Source organism: Grammomys surdaster, unplaced genomic scaffold (assembly GCF_004785775.1).
Source record: "Grammomys surdaster isolate TR1022 unplaced genomic scaffold, NIH_TR_1.0 191, whole genome shotgun sequence".
Lineage (NCBI taxonomy): Eukaryota > Metazoa > Chordata > Mammalia > Rodentia > Muridae > Grammomys > Grammomys surdaster.
Window position 1 is genome coordinate 8,780,184 of NW_021604636.1, and position 22,894 is coordinate 8,803,077.

The 22,894-nt window shown below is 41.2% G+C and overlaps 1 protein-coding gene across 1 annotated transcript in view; it reads left to right on the forward strand.

Annotated features, from left to right (window-relative positions):
* The first annotated feature begins 19,539 nt into the window (after nucleotides 1-19,539).
* Acvr1c (activin A receptor type 1C) overlaps nucleotides 19,540-22,894 on the forward strand; it is a 73,612-nt gene continuing 70,257 nt past the window's right edge. Inside the window, exon 1 of the mRNA XM_028769233.1 lies at nucleotides 19,540-19,754. Within this exon, the coding sequence (XP_028625066.1) occupies nucleotides 19,682-19,754 (73 nt within the window). The 5' untranslated portion in view covers nucleotides 19,540-19,681. The remainder of the gene's footprint in view (nucleotides 19,755-22,894) is intronic.

A 22,894-nucleotide genomic window follows, 5' to 3' on the forward strand; every position in this document is an offset into this window, starting at 1 on the left:
TTCTTCTTCTTCTTCTTCTTCTTCTCCTTCTCCTTCTCCTTCTCCTTCTCCTTCTCCTTCTCCTTCTCCTTCTCCTTCTCCTTCTCCTTCTCCTTCTCCTTCTCCTTCTCCTTCTCCTTCTTCGTCTTCTTCCAGTTTTAGTGTTTATTGGTGCCCACTGTAAACCTATATCCAAGCACATGCTGGTTGCTCTCCCAGCATGCCCTCACAAACCTCTCAGCTGCTCTGTGAGGTAGGCTCTTCCTCTTGCACCATCTAGCTTGAGGCCTCTATGACCTGTCCCTAACTCAACCTGTTAGTGAAAGGCAGGAGGACATAGTTGGATACAACCCAATACTTGCCTCCAACTACAACTCAATACTTTTGCCCAACTCCAGCTTTTGAGGACAAATGCAGGATGTAGGAGTTGAACAAAAGAAAGATAGCAAAAGACTGGATAAAATCACGCTGGAATTAGAGAAGAAATATAGATGGTGCAGGAGAAGCAGTCACACTGGTGAGATTTTCTGCCATTTCTAATGTCAACATGTCCCTGATTCAGCCAATGATCCAACAACCCAAGGACCTCCAGTGTGTGTGAAGATACTTCATCTGGGATTTGGGTCCAGATGAAGTATCAGGCCAAGAAAATCTCCGTGAGATGTAACCATCTTTAAGCCACGATTGTTTCTTACAGAAGCAATACACAAAATAAACATGAGTGGTGAGCCCAAGAATGTTCTGTGAAAATCGAACGTTTGCAGAGCACTCGCTGTGAGTTACTGCAGGCCTTACTTTCTTTGGCCAGTGATCCATACCTTTGTGAAATATCATGGAAATGATTATCATTTACATATAAACACAGTGTTTTGTGGATTCACTTTTAAGTGGCAGTATGGGGAAACACATGCACTGCAGCACAGATGATGAGAATGGGAGATTAAAAACTGCTCAGGCAGTTGAGGGCAGGGACCTTGAGAGCAGCAATTCCATTTTTTGTCCTTGGCCAGTAGACAGATATGTCCTTGGTACTATCCTAGACACAGGCCAGAAATATAAGAGATGTTTTTGGGATCCTAGTGTCTCGTCTGGTTTCTTGTTATCTTTCTTTTTTACACAGCCTGGAAACTATACAACCATCCTTTGGGGCAATAGCTTTAGAACAGGAGTTCTAAATGGTGAAAATGTGGTGTTTTTCATCATTTTGGTAATGATGCTGTTGATGTTTGGATCTTGTGCACTCACTTATATTTTAAACTATTCTCGTGCTGGGCAGTGGTGGCACACGCCTTTAATCCCAGCACTTGGGAGGCAGAGGCAGGCGGATTTCTGAGTTCCAGGACAGCCAGGACTACACAGAGAAACCCTGTCTCGAAAAAAAAAAAAAAAAAAAACCAAAAAAAAAAAACTATTCTCGTGTTTATAGTTGATCTACATTCAAAATGGTCCTCCAATGATCTATCTATTTGGGTGTCATTGATCATTTTCCAAAGCCTGAACATCAGCAAGAGTAGAGACCCTTATGCCTCAATTACAGCTCATCTCCTTGACCAAGCCTACTCAGTCAGTCAACTGGTTCTCCAGCGCAGGAGTGAGGATTAAAAGAAAAGAGATGATTAGACAAAATTGTAGCATGACCCCAGCCAGTTCTGAGGCTGAAGGCAGGTTTGTTTATTTCAACTTTTCTTTTAAACCCTTTTAATTACATGCAAGTATTTAGGTCAGTTCTAGGTTGAGGAACCAACAATATAATAGAAACAAACAGTCAAGGAACAAACAAGGCAATATACAGAGTCCCGTGGTCACCCTGTGATCACTCTCATGATCGCTGTTTCTAAGGGCTCATTAGGATGACAAAGTATCTGAGCCTACTTCCCTGTCCTAGCCCACAGTCATAGTGCCTGAGGCCTACTTCTTTGTTTTAGCCTAAGACTTGGATTCCTGACTGAATTTACTTATCTGTTTTAGCCTAAAAATAGACTCCCACCTGAACTTACTTTTGTCATGGCCCAAAGTCAGATTCCTGCATAAAGCCCATTTCCTTGTCCTTGACCAATGTCAGATTCCTGGCAAGCAGCCTCAAAGGCTCTCCACATCTCCTCAATTATTTTATGGTCTCAGCTCTTGAAGGAGGAGTGTCGAAAGAACCTGTAGGCTGTGCATCCACTTAGGATGGATCCCTCCCTCATGATTCACTTTGGACCCTCCCATTATCTGGTGACGCTGGAAGAGAAGCATCACATTTTCCCTTCCTTGGGATTTAAAATACATATGAGCAAGCAGTGACCTTTAGGTTTTGTTGAGGCTGGTTAAGGGAAGGCTGCTTCCTCCTGGTCCAAAATCATGAAATCTGTCTATTTCCAGAACTGGTGGTGACATGGTAACATCCGATACTCTTGCTTCTTTCTTTAAGAGTAATCCAGCTGGGCCTGTTAAGAAGGCCACTCCATAGGAAAGCATATTCACCTGAGTATGTGCTAAGAAGATGGGAGGAATAATTATCCTCTTAAGGAGATATGGTGCTTTTATTCTCAGAAGCCCCTTCCCAAAGATAGCTGCGTACAGACTGTCAGTCACATAGTACTGCAGAGTGTGTCCACTTTACTGAATTCTAACTCAAAAAAGTATAACTTTTCATTTTCTTTTTCTGTCCTTTTTTTCCCCAGAGACTGGCTAAAAGCCTAAATATGCTTTCCCTGATAACTCTGGACTCTCGCTTTCCCTTCTGCTTTGCAGCTATTTGCCAACTTGCACTAATGAGCGTGCCAGCTTTCTTAGACCCTGAGTGAAGAAGGCATGCCTTTCTCTCTTCCTCTCTTCATCAACCTCGGTCTTGGAGCTGCCAACATTTACAGCTTGCCTGTCCCATTGTTTATATCTCAAACTCTAATTAAATTGTCTCTGAGATTTCTTTGGAGTCTGTTTTCAAATTCCTTTGTTAACAAGGTTGGGAATCCAAAAGGGAATCCCAATTTCCCTTGTAAAAGGAATACTTTAATTAATTATGAATTAATTAAGCTAATAACTATTGGCTACTTTTATTCATTAAATCCTTAGTAGGTTACAGACATGCCCTTCCCTTGAATTATTGTATTTAGTTATCATCCCTACCATATGAGGTAAACAATGTTATTGGTCCCATTTTCATAGATGTTACATTGGAGCTTAGTGGACTTGAATAGCTTATTCACAGTTTTGTAGTTAGCAAATGAGAATAGTCAGAAATAAAACTGAGGTTTCTTTGATGACAGAACATACAGTCTGAGGGACTCCACTACAATATCTTTAGTTCTTTGTAGATATTCAAGATCTTTTATTCCAACTTGGACTGAAAAGAATTTGTGAGCCATCAGAATTTATTTTAATGTGCTCTCTCTCTCTCTCTCTCTCTCTCTCTCTCTCTCTCTTTCTCTGTGTGTGTGTGTGTGTGTGTGTGTTATGTTTTGGGGGGTGGGATTCTTAGTAGCTTCTGTCTGATGCAGCAGACACTAATCAATCATCTATTTCATGGCTTAGCACTGGATTAATATCCACTGTCATGAGCCACATCCTGGGTCGTGCTCACCATTTCCTTCCTCTTCTTCCATGTCAAAGAGTTGCTGCTATTAAGTTATTTTCAGAATTAAGTTTAAATCTTGAGTTAAGGAGCAGGACTAGAAACGCTACAAAATCAATGGCAATATTTACCTTAGGGAGGCTTTTAGTATATTTTCAGTGTCTTCTAAATAAGATTTGAAGCAATCAATTGCTTTTGAATAAAGTAAGACATTTTCTAGTGATGTTTCTTTTTACTTAAAAGTCAGAGTTTCAAACTCCAACCTGGAATCTAACTTCAGTCTTCATGAAAGAACACTGACTTGTACTTATGCTTGTACTTGCCCCTCAGTCATAGACACCCTCTCCAATTTTCATTTTCCTTTGTTCTGAATGTGTCACCACATACATTCTTGTAAGAGATCTCAGATTCTTTGTGAAACAAAGAGGAATATAAATTATAATTTAACCAGTTCTCTTTTTGTTTTCCCAACCCATGCTACAAAAAAACATAGCTTTGAAAACAAAAATTGGTTCTTGGTATCATAAATTTCAAGGACACAAGAAAATAACCTCCAGTTAGGAAGATATAGTGGTTAAAAAAGCTCAAAGCCTCTGATGGCCAACACCAATTCTACGTCCTCCTCCTCCTCCTCCTCCTCCTCCTCCTCCTCTTCCTCCTTCTCCATTCTCCTTCTTCTTCCTAAAAGGGAAGGATACTATGCTGTTTCCATCCCCCAGAGACACTTATCTCAGGCAGAATCATTTCTTTCATTCACAGTGTATTCTCTACTTTATTGTAATGGCTTTGAGTAGAGTGGGACTCATATTTAAACCCAGGGGTTTTTGTTGTTGTTGTTGCTTTTCATTTTGTATTTTTTGAGACTAGATCTCACTACGTAGCTTTGGCTGGCCTGGAACTAGTTATGTAGACCAGGTGAGCTTCAAGCTTGGAGATTCTCCCCTACCTCTGCCTCCGTCAATATTTAAATCTCAGTTTTGAAAGGACAAAGTTCTTTTTAAACTAAATATAGTTAAGTATGTGAATTTGAAATCTACTCTAGCCAAAAGGTCAACAGAGCAGCCTAGGCTCAGCCAGCAGAGTGCTGTCTACACTGTCACAATTGTTCCCTGGGAAGAGTGTTGGGTTTTTTTGAAGAAGTTATCCTAGTGAGATAAGAGTCTTAATCTCGGTGCTAGATAGCATGGATCTTGAAAACATTTTAAGTATGGTAAAATCAATTGAGAGAACATTGCTGAGAGATTATTAAAAAAACAAAATCAGAGAGTTCCCCAAAGCAGCTTCTTTGAATGTCTCGTTTGAACATATATATCAGAAATCTGTTTAAGCAAAAATACAGCTCTTACTCAAAGAGAATGAAAGATAGTTTATTACAAATTTGAGTGAGCATGGAAACATAGTTATAGATTACCCCAAATTCCGTGTTCCAATGCAGGAGAAGTTTCATAAAGTTCTTATAGTAACAGAACCACAAAAAGTCGTAAATCAAGGCATCTTTCAAATACAGTGGTGCAACCATTAAGTAGGAGATTACAGCACTGCAGAGAAATCTCAGCTGTCAGCCTCAGATGCTTTTTGTTAGTGTTACTGGCACTTTCCATGGTGGAGAATAGTTAATTCTTTACAAAGTATTTATCAGGATGTTCAGTTCAGCTTTGTCTGCTAGTTACAGGGTCTTAGGTCCAACCCGAAGGTGGACAAGGAATGGTTCTTTAGGCTCTAGATTGCAACATTCCAACTGCTTATTTATTAATTTACTGATTTACATATATGCACATGAGTGTACAATGTGTGCCCAATAACCATTGTGTTTCTCTCGAGCTATGTACCATTTGTCTAACATTCTGTCTGTCTATCTATCTATCTATCTATCTATCTATCCATCCATCCATCTATTTCTGAGGCTCTTTCATTGTCTTAGAACTTGCCAAGTAGGCTAGAAGAGCTGGACCAACCTGCCTTGGGAATTCACCCATCTTTACCTTCTCAGTGTTTGGATTATAAGCAATCACTACCACACCTGTGTTCTTTATTGTTTTTAACCAGGTTTGGACTTGAACTCAGGTCCCAGTGTTTGCAAGCTAGTATCTTACTTGCTAAATTTGGTCTTCACTTATCTATCTACGTATTTATGTATCTATCTATCTATGTATCTATGTATGTATACCTCTCTCTCTCTCTCTCTCCCTATCTGTGGTTGTGCTAGAGAGAGATTGGGTCTACTGCTTTCTACTTTTAAGGTTGTGCTCTATTACTGAACTATAATCCCAACCTAACCCACCTGAACTCCCTATTTCTTTGGATTCATCTCTAGTCCTTTCCATACCCTGCCACCCTAATGTCATTCTAGTTTCTCTAAACTCAACTGTGTCTGTCTCTGAGTTTTACACGCACACACACGCACACACATACACACACACACACACACACACACTGTTAATTAATTTCTGTTTGGAGATCTCAATACTTACCACATTAAAAAAAAGAAACCTTCTTTGTCAATGCTGAAGTACTAACTCCATTATGAGATATATATATATCTTTCTAGTATTTACTATGGTTTAGTTAAACAAAATAACTAAATGTATATGTGTATATATATATATGTATACACACACACACACACACACATATATATATATATATATATATATATAACTCTTTCTAGTATTTACTATGGTTTAGTTAAACAAAATAATTAAATTAAATTAAAATTAATTGTGTAACCACTTGCTTAAGATCTTTCTCTCTGTTTGACACAAAGTTCATAAACAATGAAATCATTTTTTCATACTATATATCCAGTGTTTGTCATAGTGCTTTGTACATGAGTATTGAATTAATAAAGGAAGTAAATGATAAGTGTGGTTAAATCATCTGAATTGGTTAGAAGGTCCTACTCTAAATAGTTATTGAATTTTACCTTGGGGAAATTATTAAAAATAATTTTGCTAACTATTCCCATTTAATGTTGAGAAAATTGATTCTTGGCACAAATATTAGCACAAAGTAGGAAAGAAGACCATGGACAAGTGCAAGGCTCTTTAATCCTTCAATTAAAAGTAACTGTAAAGTGCTCCCCACAGTTATTGTGTGAGGATTGATGGGCAGGGAAGAGAGTCAAGGAACAATTTGACTATAGTGAAGAGTTGTCACATGGTAAAGGTGGAGTGGTAATAATTTGACAGTTTATCTAAACCACTGTTCCTTCTTGCATCAAAGAACTGGTGGCTATGATGAACATGGAAGCATGATTACCCTGTCCCTGTGGGAGGAATTTGTCATTATGCAAATTTTGTTAACTAAGGTAAGGAGATGCTGGCTTGGGATAGCTCTGTGATACAATGGGTACCAACTCAGTGCAAGGCCTTAGGGGCAATTTCAAGAACAAAACAAAAGTGACACAGACTTACATGTAAGCCTTTGGGCTTTGTGAACAAGACTTAATCAAACGGAGATAATAAATAGTGATAAGTTTCCTGTCTGCTTCTATGGCTTGGGTGTTTGAGGGTTTGAAAGGTTTTGAAGAGCCCTCCCTCCCTGCTTTCCCTTTTCTTAAGGGCATAGGACCTGGCCAGAAATCTCCGTGCTTCGACAGATTCTAAGACCTTGGAGAAGCAGATGACAGTGGATTGTATATTTCTCCAGCCTTGGCTTTGTCTTTTGGGCTTGGTTTCTTTAAGAGACAGCTGCAGCAGGATAATGGAATAACTATTCTCATCAAGGGAAACTCATTTCTGGTGTTTGTGACCATAGACTTGAGTGTCATCCACCAAGAGAACAATGCCATGTATGTGATTGGAGATGGCTGAGTGTGGAGTGTGTATGTGAGCACCGACCCATGCTTTCTCTGGGCTGTTTTCTCTTTGCCTCCCGACAAGGCTCTTCTGAGAAAGGTTAGAGGCATAGCTGTGTGGCTGTACACAGATTGAGGGGTCTCACCAAAGAGTTAACTGTTCCCAGAGCCAACCAAAAGTGTAAGAGGATGATAAGAGGGAAACAGTGACTATTTAGAACATGGATCTGGGGAAGACAAGAGGGAGCGCCTGTTGCTCTCAGATATCAGCTTTTCCCTCTGACTAAAGTGTTCTCTGCCACAAAGTCCACCGGATAAGGAGATTGGGGCTTGAGAGCATGTAAGTGCTTCTAGAGGAACACAGGATAAAGCACAAGTAAATCATATTTTATGAACTGGATTGCCTGAACGTATGTTCCCTTTTCTGTTTAGCCTTTTTATTATCTCTGAGCTTTAACTGACATTGGTTTAAATGCCCAAGCATTATGTAGGTACAAGTACTGGGAATTTTAGAACAGTCTTTCCATGCTTGCTCTCTGGAATTGGAGGAGAACACTCTCTTCTACTGCTCTTCCTTGTGTCCCTTCTCTCTGAGCCCACGTGATGCTAGGATGTTTGATTACTAGGAGGCATTGCCATCAGCCTCTACCCTATTAGATAATATGCTGGATACTGAAACTTCATGAGGTATTCGACTTGATAAACCAGATTCTCATCTTCTTACGGGTGTCAGGAAAGTAAAGAAAACAAGAAGATTTCATGTTTTTTCCATAGTCTTCAAGTTTTCCCTAATGAGATGGGTGTTTTCTGAAACTCTGGGTTTTAAGTAGTATTTCTTAACTGCTATGGTTGGAATGTGTCCCACAAATTTTATGTGTTACAAATTTACCTCCTAAAATCAAATTCAAGGGTATGTAAGAGTATTTATTTATTTAAATTGTATGCATATGGATGTGTGCCCCAATGTTAATGGCATGTGAAAGTCTGTATTTTTTGTGACTTGAACTGGGAAGACTTGCCCACTATGGATGACGCTATTCCCTAGGCAGGGGATTCTGGAAAGCTTGGAGAAAGTGAACTGAGCAGTAAATAGCATGTCCTATGAATTATCACTTTTTGCTCCTAACTAAAGATGTGTTGTGACTAGCTGCTTCAAGTTCCTACTGCCTTGACTTCCCCTCTGTTATGAACTATAAACTGGATGTATGAGCCAAATAAGCCTTTCCTCCTCTAGCTTGCTTCTGTCCAGGGCTTTTATCACAGCAGTGGGAAGCAGGACTAAGCTTCTAACTGTGTTATGAAGTTATAGTCCTAGAAAATGGGCCAAGATACCACCATAGCAGTGAAGGAAAAAAGAGTCAGTGTTTTCATTTATAACAGCATACCCAAATATTTGCAAAGTTTAATTATTCCTACCAGTCTACCCTTTGCTCACATGGGTTATCAAGAATCTGTTTTGTGTATTGTTTGATGTGTTTTCTTTTCAGTTTAAAAAGACTTTCCTGTGAGAGAGTGAATATGGGCAAAGTGGCGTGGCACCTGTGTATGAAAATGTCCTAATGAACCCATTACTTTGTATGCTACCAGAAAAATGAATAAAATAAGACTTCCGTAATCTTACCTAATTATCAAAGTTTTTGTGTATGGGAAAATATTATTATCCCCATTTGTGATAATTTTAATAGTAACTAATTGTAATTGCTTAATAGTCTGAAAGCATTCCATTAAAAAAAAACAGGGTACATTTTTCTCATTTTATCATTGAATGCGAAACGTGGCAAAATTATGGTTAAGTAAGAGTAATTATAAGAGATCTGAACCTCAATTTCCGGCTGTGACTTGGAAGGACTCAGTAACTTTTAAAATTCTTGACAAGCAAGAGTAGGCTCCAAGGATTATGGATCCCAGGCTGTCTTTTTTTTTTTTTTTTTTTTTTTTTTTGATTAACCTCTTTGAACATTCATCCTATTTTGAGAAAATTCCCTACCGACTCCCCTCTGGTTATCTCTTTAAAATCCAGACACTTAGTCCCTCAGCTTCCTACGGACTCTAGTGAAGGTGAGTAAAGCCATAGCCAGTTGTCATGTACAGTCAATAAAAAGCTCCTAGCACAAATATCCACCCAGGCTTTTGTCCTTGATAGTATAAAATGCATCATTTGGACCAGCAAAAGACCAAGGCAGTAGCTTTCCAAAGACATTAAAAAATTTTTTTAAAGAGAAATTTATTTTAATTTTGTGTGAATGTCCATGTGTATGTATGTGCACCATGGGTGCATTTGGTGCTCACAGAGATCAGAAAAGGACATCAGAATCCTTGGAACCAGAGGTACAGCTTATGAGCTGCCATGTGGATGCTGGATACTGAACCTGTGTACTCTGCAAGAGCAGTAAGTGCGTTTAACCACTGAGCCACATCTCCAGCCCCCATGGGAAAATCATATGGAAGAATGTGGCATTGTTTTTGCTCATGTATATGACTCTTGGGTCATTCTGGAGACGTGACTTACATCAAATGGTTTAATAAATTGAGTTTCTATGTTTAATTGTGAAACTGTGCTTCATTTGTTCACAACTGCAAACCTTGACTGACATGACCTACGGTTTATTTTCCTAGGATAATGCAGGCGGGAAGCCAGAGGATGCTCTGATGCACAAGCTTTGGTTGCTCGGAGGCTTATTTCTTCTCAACTTTATCATCCCCTCACACCTTTCTGTACTTCTTTCTATACATTTTGCTGCCTTAGGGTTGGCAAGTTGGGTACAAACCGGGATGATCTTTAATTATACATTGTTGATGCCATTGAATTTACACCTTGGTTCAACACATACGGCAGTGACGCGAGGAGTAGAGGGAAAGTCAGACATACAGTAGGAAAAGCATGTGTGGGGTAGTGTGAGTGACAAACCTAAATGGCGTGTACTCATTCCTCCTACAAATACTTAGCAAGCAACTATTAAGTGCCACGAATTACATGTGAAGGACTAGGCTGAGGGAAGAGAAAAAAAAAGACAAAGGGAGGGTACCTGTTTTAGTTGATAACAACTACTGAGGCCAAAGATTGAGGAGAAAGAACTTATAGAGGGGGCTGATGTGTTTATACCTTGTGGTTTGGGTCATATTTGGCCTATTTAGGTGGAGACTTTAGTAAGATATGCAGAGCTGGGATTTGGAAGCAGAATAATGCCTAGAGGTTGATTTGGAGGCCTGAATGCATAATATCTGCTGGTGGGAATCAATGAGCTCGCTCAGGGACTGCAGGAGTAGCAGTTCACAAGAAATGGCCAAGGTACCCCTGAAAATGCTCCAGAACTTTCCAGTGTCCCCAGGGTAGAAATGAGTTCTGTAAGTAACACCAACAAGACTTTTGCCTTGACTTTTTCCCCCTTTCAGTCAGCCACGAGTGTAAGCTGGTGTTTTTAAGAGGATGAAAAATGTGTGATGACATTCTTTTTTTTTAATTTTTATTTTTTATTGGATATTTTATTTACATTTCAGATGTTATCCTCTTACCCCCTTTGGCCCGCGCCATTCCGTACCCAGGAACCCTTTATCCCATCCCCCCTCCTCCTGCTTCTATGGGGATGTGCTCCCACATATCCTCCCCCATTCCCACCTCCCCACCCTCGAATTCCCCCACACTCAGCGTCCAGCCTTCATGGGACCAGATATCTCTTCTCCCACCTATGCCCAACAAGGCCATCCTCCCCTACATATACAGCTGGAGCCATGGGTTCCTCCCTATGTGCTCCCAGGCTGGTGATTTAGACCCTGGGAGCTCTGGTTGGTTGGTATTGTTGTTCTCCTCATGGGGATGCAAACCCTTTCAGCATCTTCAGTCTTCTAATTCCTCCATTGAGAACCCCTTGATCTGTTCAATGGTTAGCTGTGAGCATCTGCCTCTGAATATATCAGACTCTTGCGGACCTCTAAGGAGACAGCTATGTCAGGTTCCTGTCAGCATGCACTTCCTGACATCTACATCAGTGTCTACCTTTGGTGACTGCACATGGGATCGATACCCAGGTGGAATGGTCTCCAGACGGCCCCTCCTTCAGTTTCTGTCCCATGCTTTGTCTCTATGTTTGCTCTCTTGAGTATTTTGTTACTCCTTCTAAGAAGGACTGAAGCACCCACACTTGATCTTCCTTCTTCATGAGCTTCATGTAGTCTTTTAATTTTTAGGATAGTTAATGCTAAGAGGTGTAGCCCACCTAAACACAAGCTCTTTAGGGCCCATTGAATTTCTGGAAACCATTTAGGGGCCATGATATCAGAAGATTTGAGAACTGGTATGCTAGAGAGGTTAGTGTTGAGTCTCAGGGCAAGGATGGTGACTCAAGACTTCAGGGCAATGGGAATATAATCCTAACCACACAGATAGATAGTTGTTTTCATTGTAGCCCTGAGGGCGCATTAAGGTGGGGATAATGTGAAGTGACAGGCATGATTTAATAGCTAATTATGACAACTCAGGTATGAAATTACTCAGAGAACAGACTGTAGAAACAACAGCAGGAAATGACAGTGACAACACAAAAGAAATGTAACTATGACTTGATTGTTGACCAAATATGTGTCAGCACTGGGGAGGGGAAGGAGGGAAAGACAGCCGAAGTAGGAACAATGTGCCAGGGAAAAGCATCTGACTGTTCCCACACATCAACTATAGGAAAAATGGCCCCTGGTACTCAACAGTGATTCATTAGAGTAATATTTTCCCTTGGAAATAAAGAGACACCCACAAATGAAAGCTAGATTTCTACTTGGCTGCATGAAAATAGATGAAATTAATTTTAATATTTAATTTAACCTAGTATATAAAATATTATCATTTCAACATGCAATGAATGTAAAATTATTAATAAATTCCTAAGCATTTCTTCTGTGTTAGGTCTTTGAAATCTGGTATGTATTTAACCTGTATAGTACTTATCAGCCAGAAATCACAGGTCAAGTCCTCAATAGCTATGGTTGACTGATGGCTGCTCCTTCCTCACGATTGACTCCCTCCTCAGTGAAGCTTTTAACCACTTCTTGACTTGAGTCAAGATGATCAGAATCCTATTTTTTTTTTTTTTGGCCTGGCATTTTAATACCTTTGTTCTTTTTGAGCTCATTTCCCAGAAAGTGGTAGGCTTGCACTGAGTCATCTAACTCTCTTACCTCTTGGTGACCTGGCTTGTGCAGGGTGTCATTACAGATCCACTCTAAGGAAATGATCTAAGTGACAGTGGTTTGCTTCCGTAGAACTGAATCTCCAAACTGCCTCTCACGGGTCTGGTACGGAGTGTACCTCGACAGAGGCCGTTCATAGGGTTTGATTGATTGAATCAGAGGACAGCCAATGTCATAGGAGGGTATGGAAATCAGTGATGGTGTAGGGCCTACAGAAGGCAGGGCAAAATGAAAATTAAAGTCCTGAAGACAACCTTAAAGCTCTGAGCAGCAGCTTAGCTAAGGAACTGTCCGATATCTCTTTTTATCACCTACGTTTACAAAAGGTTTAATGTGTATTTTTCTTCCTTAGGAAATCCAAGCTGTCTTGTGTGGTAGGTACACTCATTGAATGTCGATACTGAGATCTTTTTACAGAATGTAAATATATTTAAAAGACGATAGAAACACATACGAGTCCTCACGGTTCAGAGATTTCTGAAATTAAAATCTGAGAAAGTGGAAACGAGCACACCGTTCTTTCTGTCAGGGTCATAGGGCAATTAGTGAAGGGAAGTTTCAGCCAAACAGAAGATGAGGCCTTGCCAGTGCCTCACAGGTTAGCGTAGTGTGCCTACTCCTTGTATGTTCATTTCATGATAAAACAATGACTCAAAAGGAAATGAGGAGTACAATATAGAGAACCTTGGAGTTTATGGAAAGGACAATAATAAGAAATGTATATGATAAAAGTTCCTAAACAACCACTCAAGTAAACAGTCCTCATATTCAGCTATTACCCAAGTTTGTCCGCTTTACTCATGTAGAATGATACTCTACAAAGCTATTGTATTTCTGTGTTTTAACATCCTCATGCTGGCTTCACTTGCTTGCATAAGATTTACTCAAAGTCTGTCGAGCGAGGGGTTATGAACCCCTTAGTTATTTGTTTTCTTTTGGTTATGAGAATCTGGGAGTTATGGTAGCAGGTTGCTATAGCAATGGATATGTACAGCTAAGTGATTAAGGTAGGGGAGACGCTAAATCTCGAGAAACATATCTGTGTGTAAATTTCTTTTTCATGAAATTTAGGAGTCTTGCATATGAAATATTTTGTTATGTTCAAAAATATTAAAGACATGTTTATCACATGAAATATGAATTTCCATTGTTTACATTAAATTAGTGGAACAGCTCATATGCTCTGATGATGATTTTATTATTAATAGTTTATTTTAGCTGGGTGTTGTGGCATATGCTTATGATTTCAGCATCTAGGATTTGAAGGCAAGAAAATCAACTCAAGGCTAGCCTTGGCTAAACAGTGAGTATCTGTCACAGACTAAAATTCAGACAGACAGACAGACAGACAGACAGACAAACAAACAAACAAAGCAGTTAATTTTAAAAGATTAAGAGTAAATTTTTCCATAAAGGTGTGTGTGTGTGTGTGTGCGTGTGTGCGTGTGTGTGTGTGTACAGTCCATATATAAATTAGGAAACATTAAAAGATCTTCTCTTGGTTTCCTTAAAGATGATACTAAGGACCCCAATGTATTAAGAGCATTTTTCATTGCCAAATTTATAATTTGCCAGCTTTCAGGATTCAATACATTTACAGTGGTTAATTATTTTCTTCAAAGTTTTCATGGTATTGACATTAAATACTCATACAAGATAGGAAATATGGCCTTTAAGAACCTAGCATAGAATAGACTTAAAATTAAAAACTTAAGTTTTCAAATATTAATCTTTAAATCATGTGTGTGTGTGTGTGTGTGTGTGTGTGTGTGTGTGTGTGTATGGGTATGTCCATGTGAGTGCAGGTGTCTATGGAGCCAAAAAAAATATAAATGTGTCAGATTCCTTGGGACTGGAGTTACAGGTGGTTGTGAGCTGTCATAGTTGCTGGGAACCAAACATAGGTCCTCTAAAATATCACTATGTATTCTTAACTGATGAGCCATGCCTTCAGCCTAAGAACTTAAATATTTAACACCTTAACCCTAGGTTGTATCACAAACTATTGCACACAAAATTCTAAAGATAAAGAATATTCATTTGTTGACTAGAAATATATTTCTTGATCTTTTAGCTTCGGTTTTTAAAAAACACAGTTCTTAAGACAAGGTAGGCACCTCCAACCATGTCATAAGAATTCTTTAACCAATACTGTCCAAAAGAGGTAGACTGTGAGCCTCATATGTGATATACAGTTCTAGTAGGCATACTATGTCAAGTCACTTTAGGGGCTGGGGAGATTGCAGTGAGTAACATACTTGCTTTGCAATCATGAGGACATGAGTTTATGTCTCTAGCACCCAGCTAAACAGCAGGCCATGGCTGTAAGAGCCTGTAAGCCCAGTACTGAGAGGGGAGAATAGGCAGGAAGATGGCTGGTTTTTTTTGTTTTGTTTTTGTTGTTTTTGTTTTTGTTTTTTTTTTGGATAGCAGCCAGTCCAATTGGGGTGGTGGTGCTGCAGGTGGTGGGAGGGTAGGTTCTAAATTCAGGAAGAGACATTGTATTAAAAGAATAAGGTGTAGAGTGATAGGAAATGACATCCAGTGTCCTCCTCTGGCCTCTGAGAAAGCACACACAAAGTACAGGCAAAACACATACACCACACACACACACACACACACACACACACACACACACACACATGGACAGTCATTTTTTCTATTAAATACAGCAAAACTAGAGATAATGAAATTCTGAAGGGAAGCCTTGTGTGTGCGTGTGTGTGTGTGTGTGTGTGTGTACATGTTCCTGTATGTGTCTGTGTAAGTGTCCTGGTGTGCAAGCATGGAAGCCAGAGGTCATAGTGCCTTGAATCTTCATTTATCATTTATTACTGTTTTTTTCTTTTGACAGAGTCTCTCATTGAACCCAGAGCTCATCAATTCAGCTTTGTTTGCTGGCTGATGAGCACCTGCAATCTACCCACGTCTACTTTCAAAGTGCTGGGGTTACAGATATGTGCCTTGTGTGGGTGCTTGGGATCTGAAATAGGCCCTAGTGATTACGTGCCAGGCAATCCCAGGATGGAGCTATCTCCCCAGTCCTGATAGGTTTTAACTCACGTGGTTAGAGGTTTCAGCGTACTATCTGCTGGCCCGGGTGCTTTGGACCTGTTGGTAGCATGTTAAGATGGTGATGGGGGAGTGGCAGAGTTAAACAGCTTACCTCATAAATGGCAGGTAAAAGAGAGAAGAGTAAGGCCTTGGGTCTCACCATATTTCTTGGGGATATGTCCCCACAACCAAAGACATTTAGACTCTGCTTTTTAGAGCCAACCTCACATACCAATAACAACACAGAGAACAGCCAAGCCTCATGAATCTGAAGAGAACACTTATGCAAAACACAGCACATATTAAAAAAGTAAAAAGGGATACATGTCATTAATTTTAATAATATATGGTAACGATAGCCTTATGAAGGAATAAGTTCTTGGAAATGGTTCATTTGGCAAATTCTTTGTTACAGAACCATCATAGAGAATGACCTGAACTTAGACACTGTGGCCTCCCACACACCTATATTATATGGTATAACCTTTGGTCCTCTGCTACAAATCCTCACAGCATGTTTCTGAACTGAAGCTCTAGACAACTATGTCAGAGCACTGATTGCTTTTGAGTCTAACTATATCTAAACATAGGAAGCCATCATGAAATACAGTGTGATTAAGTGCATGAAGCACTCCCAAAGAGGAAAATTTGCTCTGGGCAAAGGACTGGGGGTTGCTCCAGGCTACTTGTGAGTGAGCACTGAGCTCACAGAAGGCATTAAATCTCACTGTGTAATACCTTATATATGGGGTACACTAACTTTGTAATATGTAATTGTTTTTTCTTCAATAATAAATTTAGCCCAGTTTGCAATAGCTTTAATAACCCTAATTTTTGGAAACTTTTTGACTTGTTTGTAATATTATTTAGCTTACAACACACGTTACGGTTCCTTATTTCTATCTCTGTTCCATAAGCTTTAATCTACTTAAAATTTTATTTTTCTTAAAAATACTTTATTACATCCATCCATCTATCTATCTATCTATCTATCTATCTATCTATCTATCTATCTATCTATCTATTTACTCATCCAGGGAGGAAAAAGGAGTGCATGCGGAGATCAGAGGACAAATTTGGGGAGTTGATTCTCTCCTTCCACCATGTGAGTCTTAGGGATGAAGCTCAGGCTGTCAGGTTTGGCAGCAAGCGCCTTTTGTATTGACTCACTTTTACCTCTTAACACTTTTTGTTTTTAAAACTAAGATACAGAGCCTACAGTGAGCCAAGGTTCTCATTATCATTGGTAATTACCACCTTTAGCTGGTCAGTCCCCAAGAAAAGGTCTTCGTGGTCAATACGCGAATGGCATTGTCATCTTCTACTGCTCCACTGCCTTCTTCTGGAACCCTCTTGAAGATCCTGCCAGGAGCAGCTAACTTACAGATGGATTTAAATATATTTAAGTGGATAAGGTGCACTTTGAAAATAAAACTATCATATAGTGCATATGCAAACAAACAATTATTTTATTGTTATCCAGTATTGTTGGTGTGCACAACTGTATGTGACTTACGGTAGAGTAGGTTTTATATTTTACACTAGTACCCCATCAAAAGGAAGAGTCTTGGGGTTGGTGAGATGGCTCAGCATTTACCCGACAAAGCCTGACAAAGGCCTAAATTCCTGAGACCTGAATGGTGGAGGGAAAAAAATGGTACCTCCACTGACATGCTCTGGATCTGTCTCTCCTTCTGCCTCTCCGTCCCTCCCTCTTTTTCCTCCTCTCTCCCTCTCTCTCTCTCTCTCTCTCTCTCTCTCTCTCTCTCTCCTTCTCCTTCTCCCTCTCCCCCTCCTCTCTCTCTCCCTTCTCTCTCTCTTTCTCTCTCTCTCACACACACATATGAGAGAGGGAGAGAGAGATAGAGATAGATAGATAGAGAGAGAGAGAGAGAGAGAGAACCCCCAATAAATAAACGCATATAACAAAACATTAAAAGTACATGTTCTGTAAAGCGCTACAATTTTCTGATGGATATGATGTCTCTTAGAAACCGGACTTTTTGTTTGTTTGTCTTATAGTCTTATGAGACCCCATCACATACATTCTGACTTATTTATTCCAATTGCCAAAATGTTACGGTATTGACTTGTAAAACAAGGTAAATTTTGTTCATTTGTAATGTACCTTACATTACCGCTTTTACACTAAGTCTTTGCAACATGACATGGATTTTCTAAGTACAGCCCATATCGATTTGCGATGGACACTTTGCAAGCACTAGATACTCACCTGCTGTTTCTAGAGACTATATTGACAGTGCAGCATCAGACTGAGAGAAAACCACTGCGTTCGTTCGGAGTGTTAACGTTACTCAACATCTGACTTCTTGGCCTAAAAACCTTGCTTTCTTACAAAACAAGATCATCCCAACTTGCAGAGGACACAATTTTCTGTATTAAAGACAAGTATTTAGGAGTAAACACCTGGTGTCGGCTGAGTGCATGCGCTGCACCTGCACCGCCACACTGTCTTTTTTGATCTGGTCAGTACTAAAGTAGAACCCAGCTGTGGGCCAGGGCAAAGCTACAATATACTGTGCCCAAGGATTTTCTTGCTTATTTTTTTTAAATGTCTAGTTGTGGGTGTCTGGAAGGGCTCAGATGTGTACCACATCTCCATAACCACATCTCCATTTTTTTGTTGTTACTGTTGTTTGTTTGGATCTAGGATGAAATGAGGACGAAGTCTTTTTATACTCTGGGATGTTTTGATTCATCCTCCGTGATGGTACAAAAGTTCCCCAGAACTGCTACTCTCGTGCTTCAAAGTCCATCACGCATCCGCCTCCAACAGCGCCATCATCCTTTGACAGCGAAGGCATCTTTGCAGAGTTTTCTCAGGCTTCAGAAAGAACGTTTGCTGTTTAGTGCTAAGATAGGTGAAGACGTATCTATTACTCTAAAGCAATTAACTGATATGACTCAAGCACTTTCGAGGAGCCTTCTACCACCAGTGATAGCACCGGCTTTGTAGTCTTGGTTTTGTGTGTCATTCAAATGAAAACAATTCCATTCATTTTTACGTTCAGGCTGCATGAATAAATGGAGTTTATATTTGTTTTCTATTTAATTGGTGATGGTTATTCTTATATTTTGGGCCCCGATCTGGATGGAAAGCAGCCATTTGTTGGTAATCTTTAGCAGGAGGTTGCACGTTTGGTGGTGGTGGTGGTGGTGTTAAGCAGTACTCAAATGACTTTCTATGATTTGAGCAATTTTTTTTCTTTTCTTTATCCTCCCCCCCTCCCAGTTGCTAACTCTGTAACTCCAGAGTTACCTTCTACATGTGTCTGTGTCTGGTCCTTCCATCTTTCATTACTCATTGTAGACGGCTATGCCACCCGGCACAGCTGTCTCAGCTGTGTGCCATCGTTTTCTGGGCACATGAAGTCTTGATGATAGGAATGGAGTTTGGTAAAGCAGAGCTGTGTGGTCCGAAGGCAATGGTGTCTTGGGTCATTTTCAGGGATCCACAGAGAGGGAGAGCTTTCATAGACCTAAGAACTGGGCTGCTGTGGTGGGGCATACCTGGGGAAACAGCCTGTGGAGTTCTCATGGCTCAAGCTAGTCACATTTAGGGACGAATAAAGGAATGTGGAGGGATCTAGAAAGGTGGATCTTCTGTAGGAGACTGTAGAGAAAGCAGCTGCTGCCGTCCTACGTGTCTTTAAAGTCTCAGCTGGGCTTTGCTCTCCTATCCCCCCAACCCCCGCAACTCCCACTCCCACAAGGAAAAGCTAATCTCGGGGACCTGGCGCGGCCCCGCTTCTCTTCGCCCACAAGAGGTGTCACCTCCCCGCCACCCCTCCGCCCTCGGTCTCCTGCCCCGCCCTCGGGAGGGTGGCTGGCAGCGGTGCTCGTGGAGGCGCGGCAGGGGCGGGCCCTGTCCCTCGAGGCAGCCCGCGGGGCCAGTGGCAGGAGGCGCGCCGCCAGCGGCGGGGGGCGTGGGATGGGGGAGGCGGCGGAGGGGAGCGCCCGCTGCCACTAGAGCCAACCGCGCACTTCCGAAGGGTGTCGCGGCTGCGCTCCCCTCCCGCGCCCCGGGAACTTCAAAGCGGGCCGTGCGGCAGGCTGCGTTCTGGGACCCCGAAGCTTTGCAACGCCACCGGGTGGCCATGACCCCGGCGCTCGGCTCCGCACTGAGCCTGGCTCTCCTGCTGGTGGCCCTGGCCGCCGACCTTGCGGCAGGTATGGTGGGTGTCTCTTTCCCGAGCTAGTGGGGGTGGTAGTGGGGGCGGTCTGCGAGTGATCAGAGGTGACAGAAGGTACTCTGGGCCAGGTGGCCGTCCGGGAAGCCTAGTGGGGAAACCACAGTGGGCTAAGAGCGCGTGAGGCAGGGCGCAGCGTGGGCACCTGATGTCTGGCAGCCGGAGGGGTAGGGAGGTGTACAGGTGTTTGGGGACGAAATCATCAAGGGAGGAAAGGCGACGGGGACGTGGGGCTTGGAGATCGGGACTGAGGTGGGTGATTAATTTGAGGACACTTTGCAGCAGAGGGAGTAGGGGAGCATTTGTAGGTGCGTGCTTGGCTGGGAGCTGGGCGCCACTACTTCACACTGCAGGGACTTGGAGGAGTCCAGGTGCGCTCTGGGGGTGGCTACGTGTGGAGCCCCAGAGAGACGCACAAGGTGGGCGCATGGTGAGGGAGGAGGTGGCAACTTAGGCTGAGTTTTCCTAGGTGAAGTATATTCCAAAGGCCATTGGTGCCAATCTTGGGAGGCAGGAAAGGGGGCTCCAGTCTGCGTAGCTCGCAATGCACGTTGCTTTCGAGGTAGGAGGTTTTTTTTTTTTTTTTTTTAACTCAGTTTCCGGAAGTGGGGTATGGCAAGCGTCCCAGCGTTTATAACAGGTCTGTGTTGCGATAGGCTAAATAGAGTCCTCGACCCGAGCTAGAATCCAAACGTTTCTTTTACGATGTTTACTAGAAACTGGGGCAAATGCATCTTTGCTTTAAAAAAAAAAGTCTGAACTGGAACTACATTGCCCTGGATTTGAGAGAACAGGGACAGGTCCCACCCTACTTCATTCTTTAAAATTTTCAGACATTGAAGACATTTGTATATATATATAAAAACCTGGTGTTTTTCCATAGAGCAGTACTTTGTCCGAAACTGATTTTGATGCTTTTTTGGTTGTTTTTGCAGATGACAATCTGTTTGACATTAATAGCTATACTCAGGGTGGGTAGTTTCCTCATGGTGACATGTGCAAGAGATTGTTTTGAGTAGTATGATTGCTGTCATGTACAGATTTCAGATGGCCTGAGAGAATTACCAAGTACAATATTCTAGTTAAAAAGCGATAATTGGAAAGAATTAAGTGATAAAATTGGAGAATGAAAACATTTTAGCCATCTTTAGGAAAGCAATTACTGTACTGCAGCCAGGAAGATGATGAGGGGAAAGTCAGAGTTTAGAAAATCCATCGTTGGGAACAAAGTCGACTGTGCCAAAGTCCTCCTAGAACATGGGCGAGCACTCTGCTAACTTGGGATGCTGAATGCGTGCTCTTGACAATTGAATAGAATTTACCACCCCAAACTACAAAACCTCCAAGGCAGCTTCCAAGTTTCACAGTTTTGATTGGCTACCTGTGAACCTGTCTGTCTAGGTTAACCAAGGTACCTTTAAAAAAAAAAAAGGGAGAATACAAAGAGAAAAAGAATTATATTTTTTAATGTATGCTGGAGAGAGATGTTTTGTTTTATAATAGAAACTAAGGCACAGCAACATAATAAAGTATGTCCCATATGTTTTTGACAGGGCATGGAAACGTTTGACACTAAGATGCAATATATATACATTATGATATATATTCCACTTAAATTTGATTGTTTTCTTAAAAACTGAGATAGTAGAGAAATGCATAATATGGAAGTAATGTATCAAGATAGTGGCAAACTTATTAAAATTGACCTTTTGTGGCCAACTTTTCTTTCCAATACAATATTTTCAGATTTTTTGAAACTTGTAGCCTGTTTGTGTCCTACATAAGCAACACGTGTTGACGTTTACATTATTTGTTCCAGGTTTTATATAATTCTTTGATGACCTTTTTAGATTTATTAACTTTCATTTTATGTATATGAACATATGCCTCTGTGTGTGTCTGTGTGTGTCTATGTGTGTGTGTGTGCGAGTGCGCGCGTGCGTGCAGTTGTGTGCCATATGCTATGTGCTTGCTTGGTGCCTGAGGAGGGCAGAAGACAGTGTCGGATCCCTGAAATTTGAGTTACAAATGGTTGTTAGCTACCATGTAGGTGCTGGGAATGAACCTGAGTCCACTCTAAGGGTAACCTTTATTTTAGTCACTGAACCATGGCTTCAGGCCCTCTTTGGTGTTTTGATAACAGAATTCTAGGTAGTTTCCTCCCCAACACTTAACTTGTATTTTTCAAATGGTTTCTAGCCTCTTTTTATAAACTATGTCACTAACCCTACTGAGCATTTACAAATGTGTGCTTGACATGGTTGGCATGTTATATGGGAAGTTGTCTCGATAAGAAAACATAGTGAGACTGTGTTATAGAAAGCACCAGCTTCCAAACTGACCCTGAATATCTGAAAACATGGTAAAGTAGTTGGCCATTTCTGCTTTGGCTGATCCTCTCCAGCATCTCTGTTACCTTTGAGGTGGCACAGAGTCACAGAAGAGTTGATTGTTCCTCTATGAATTCCAGAGTCATAACAGCTGGCAGAATCTTAGAAACACTAATCACCGATCTACACAGATTATTTAAAAGGGCTCTTCTTGTTATGTGGCTTTTAGACACCTTGACGTTTGATAGGATGAAATCTCACAGCTTTTACAACACTCCTTGTTCATACTAAACAAAGAAAGAACGGGCAGGAATGTCCTGGGATCCTCTGCACTGAGGTGCACCGGGATCCTGCAGGGTTACATCTTGTGCCTTTTCTTCTGATGTCACTCCACTCCTTTGTCCTTTGGTCAGTAAAGAGCCATCTCTTGAGAAGTACAGAGCTAAGTGTTTCCTTTAATAACTGCTGCGGGGGTAAGGGTACTAGGCGGTGAGATGTTTCCCCTCAAGCAAGCATTAGCAGTTCACAGAGGTTCTCAGCAGTGCTTCTAGAAGGGAAAGTGAAAACCTGGGCTAAGCTTACAAACACAGAAGCTGTTGCCACCTTTGCCCTTCTTCAGACACAGTCATTTACTGGTTGACGGGTACAAATGTGGCAAGAGTCTCTCTGGTTCCAAGGAAGAGATATCTCTGGCAGAGGAGAAATCTGTGGGCACCCTTGGGGCTTATTTCTTCATCATCTGAACTGCCCAAGGCTTTTGCCAAGTCTCATACAGGGATGCAAAGTCATG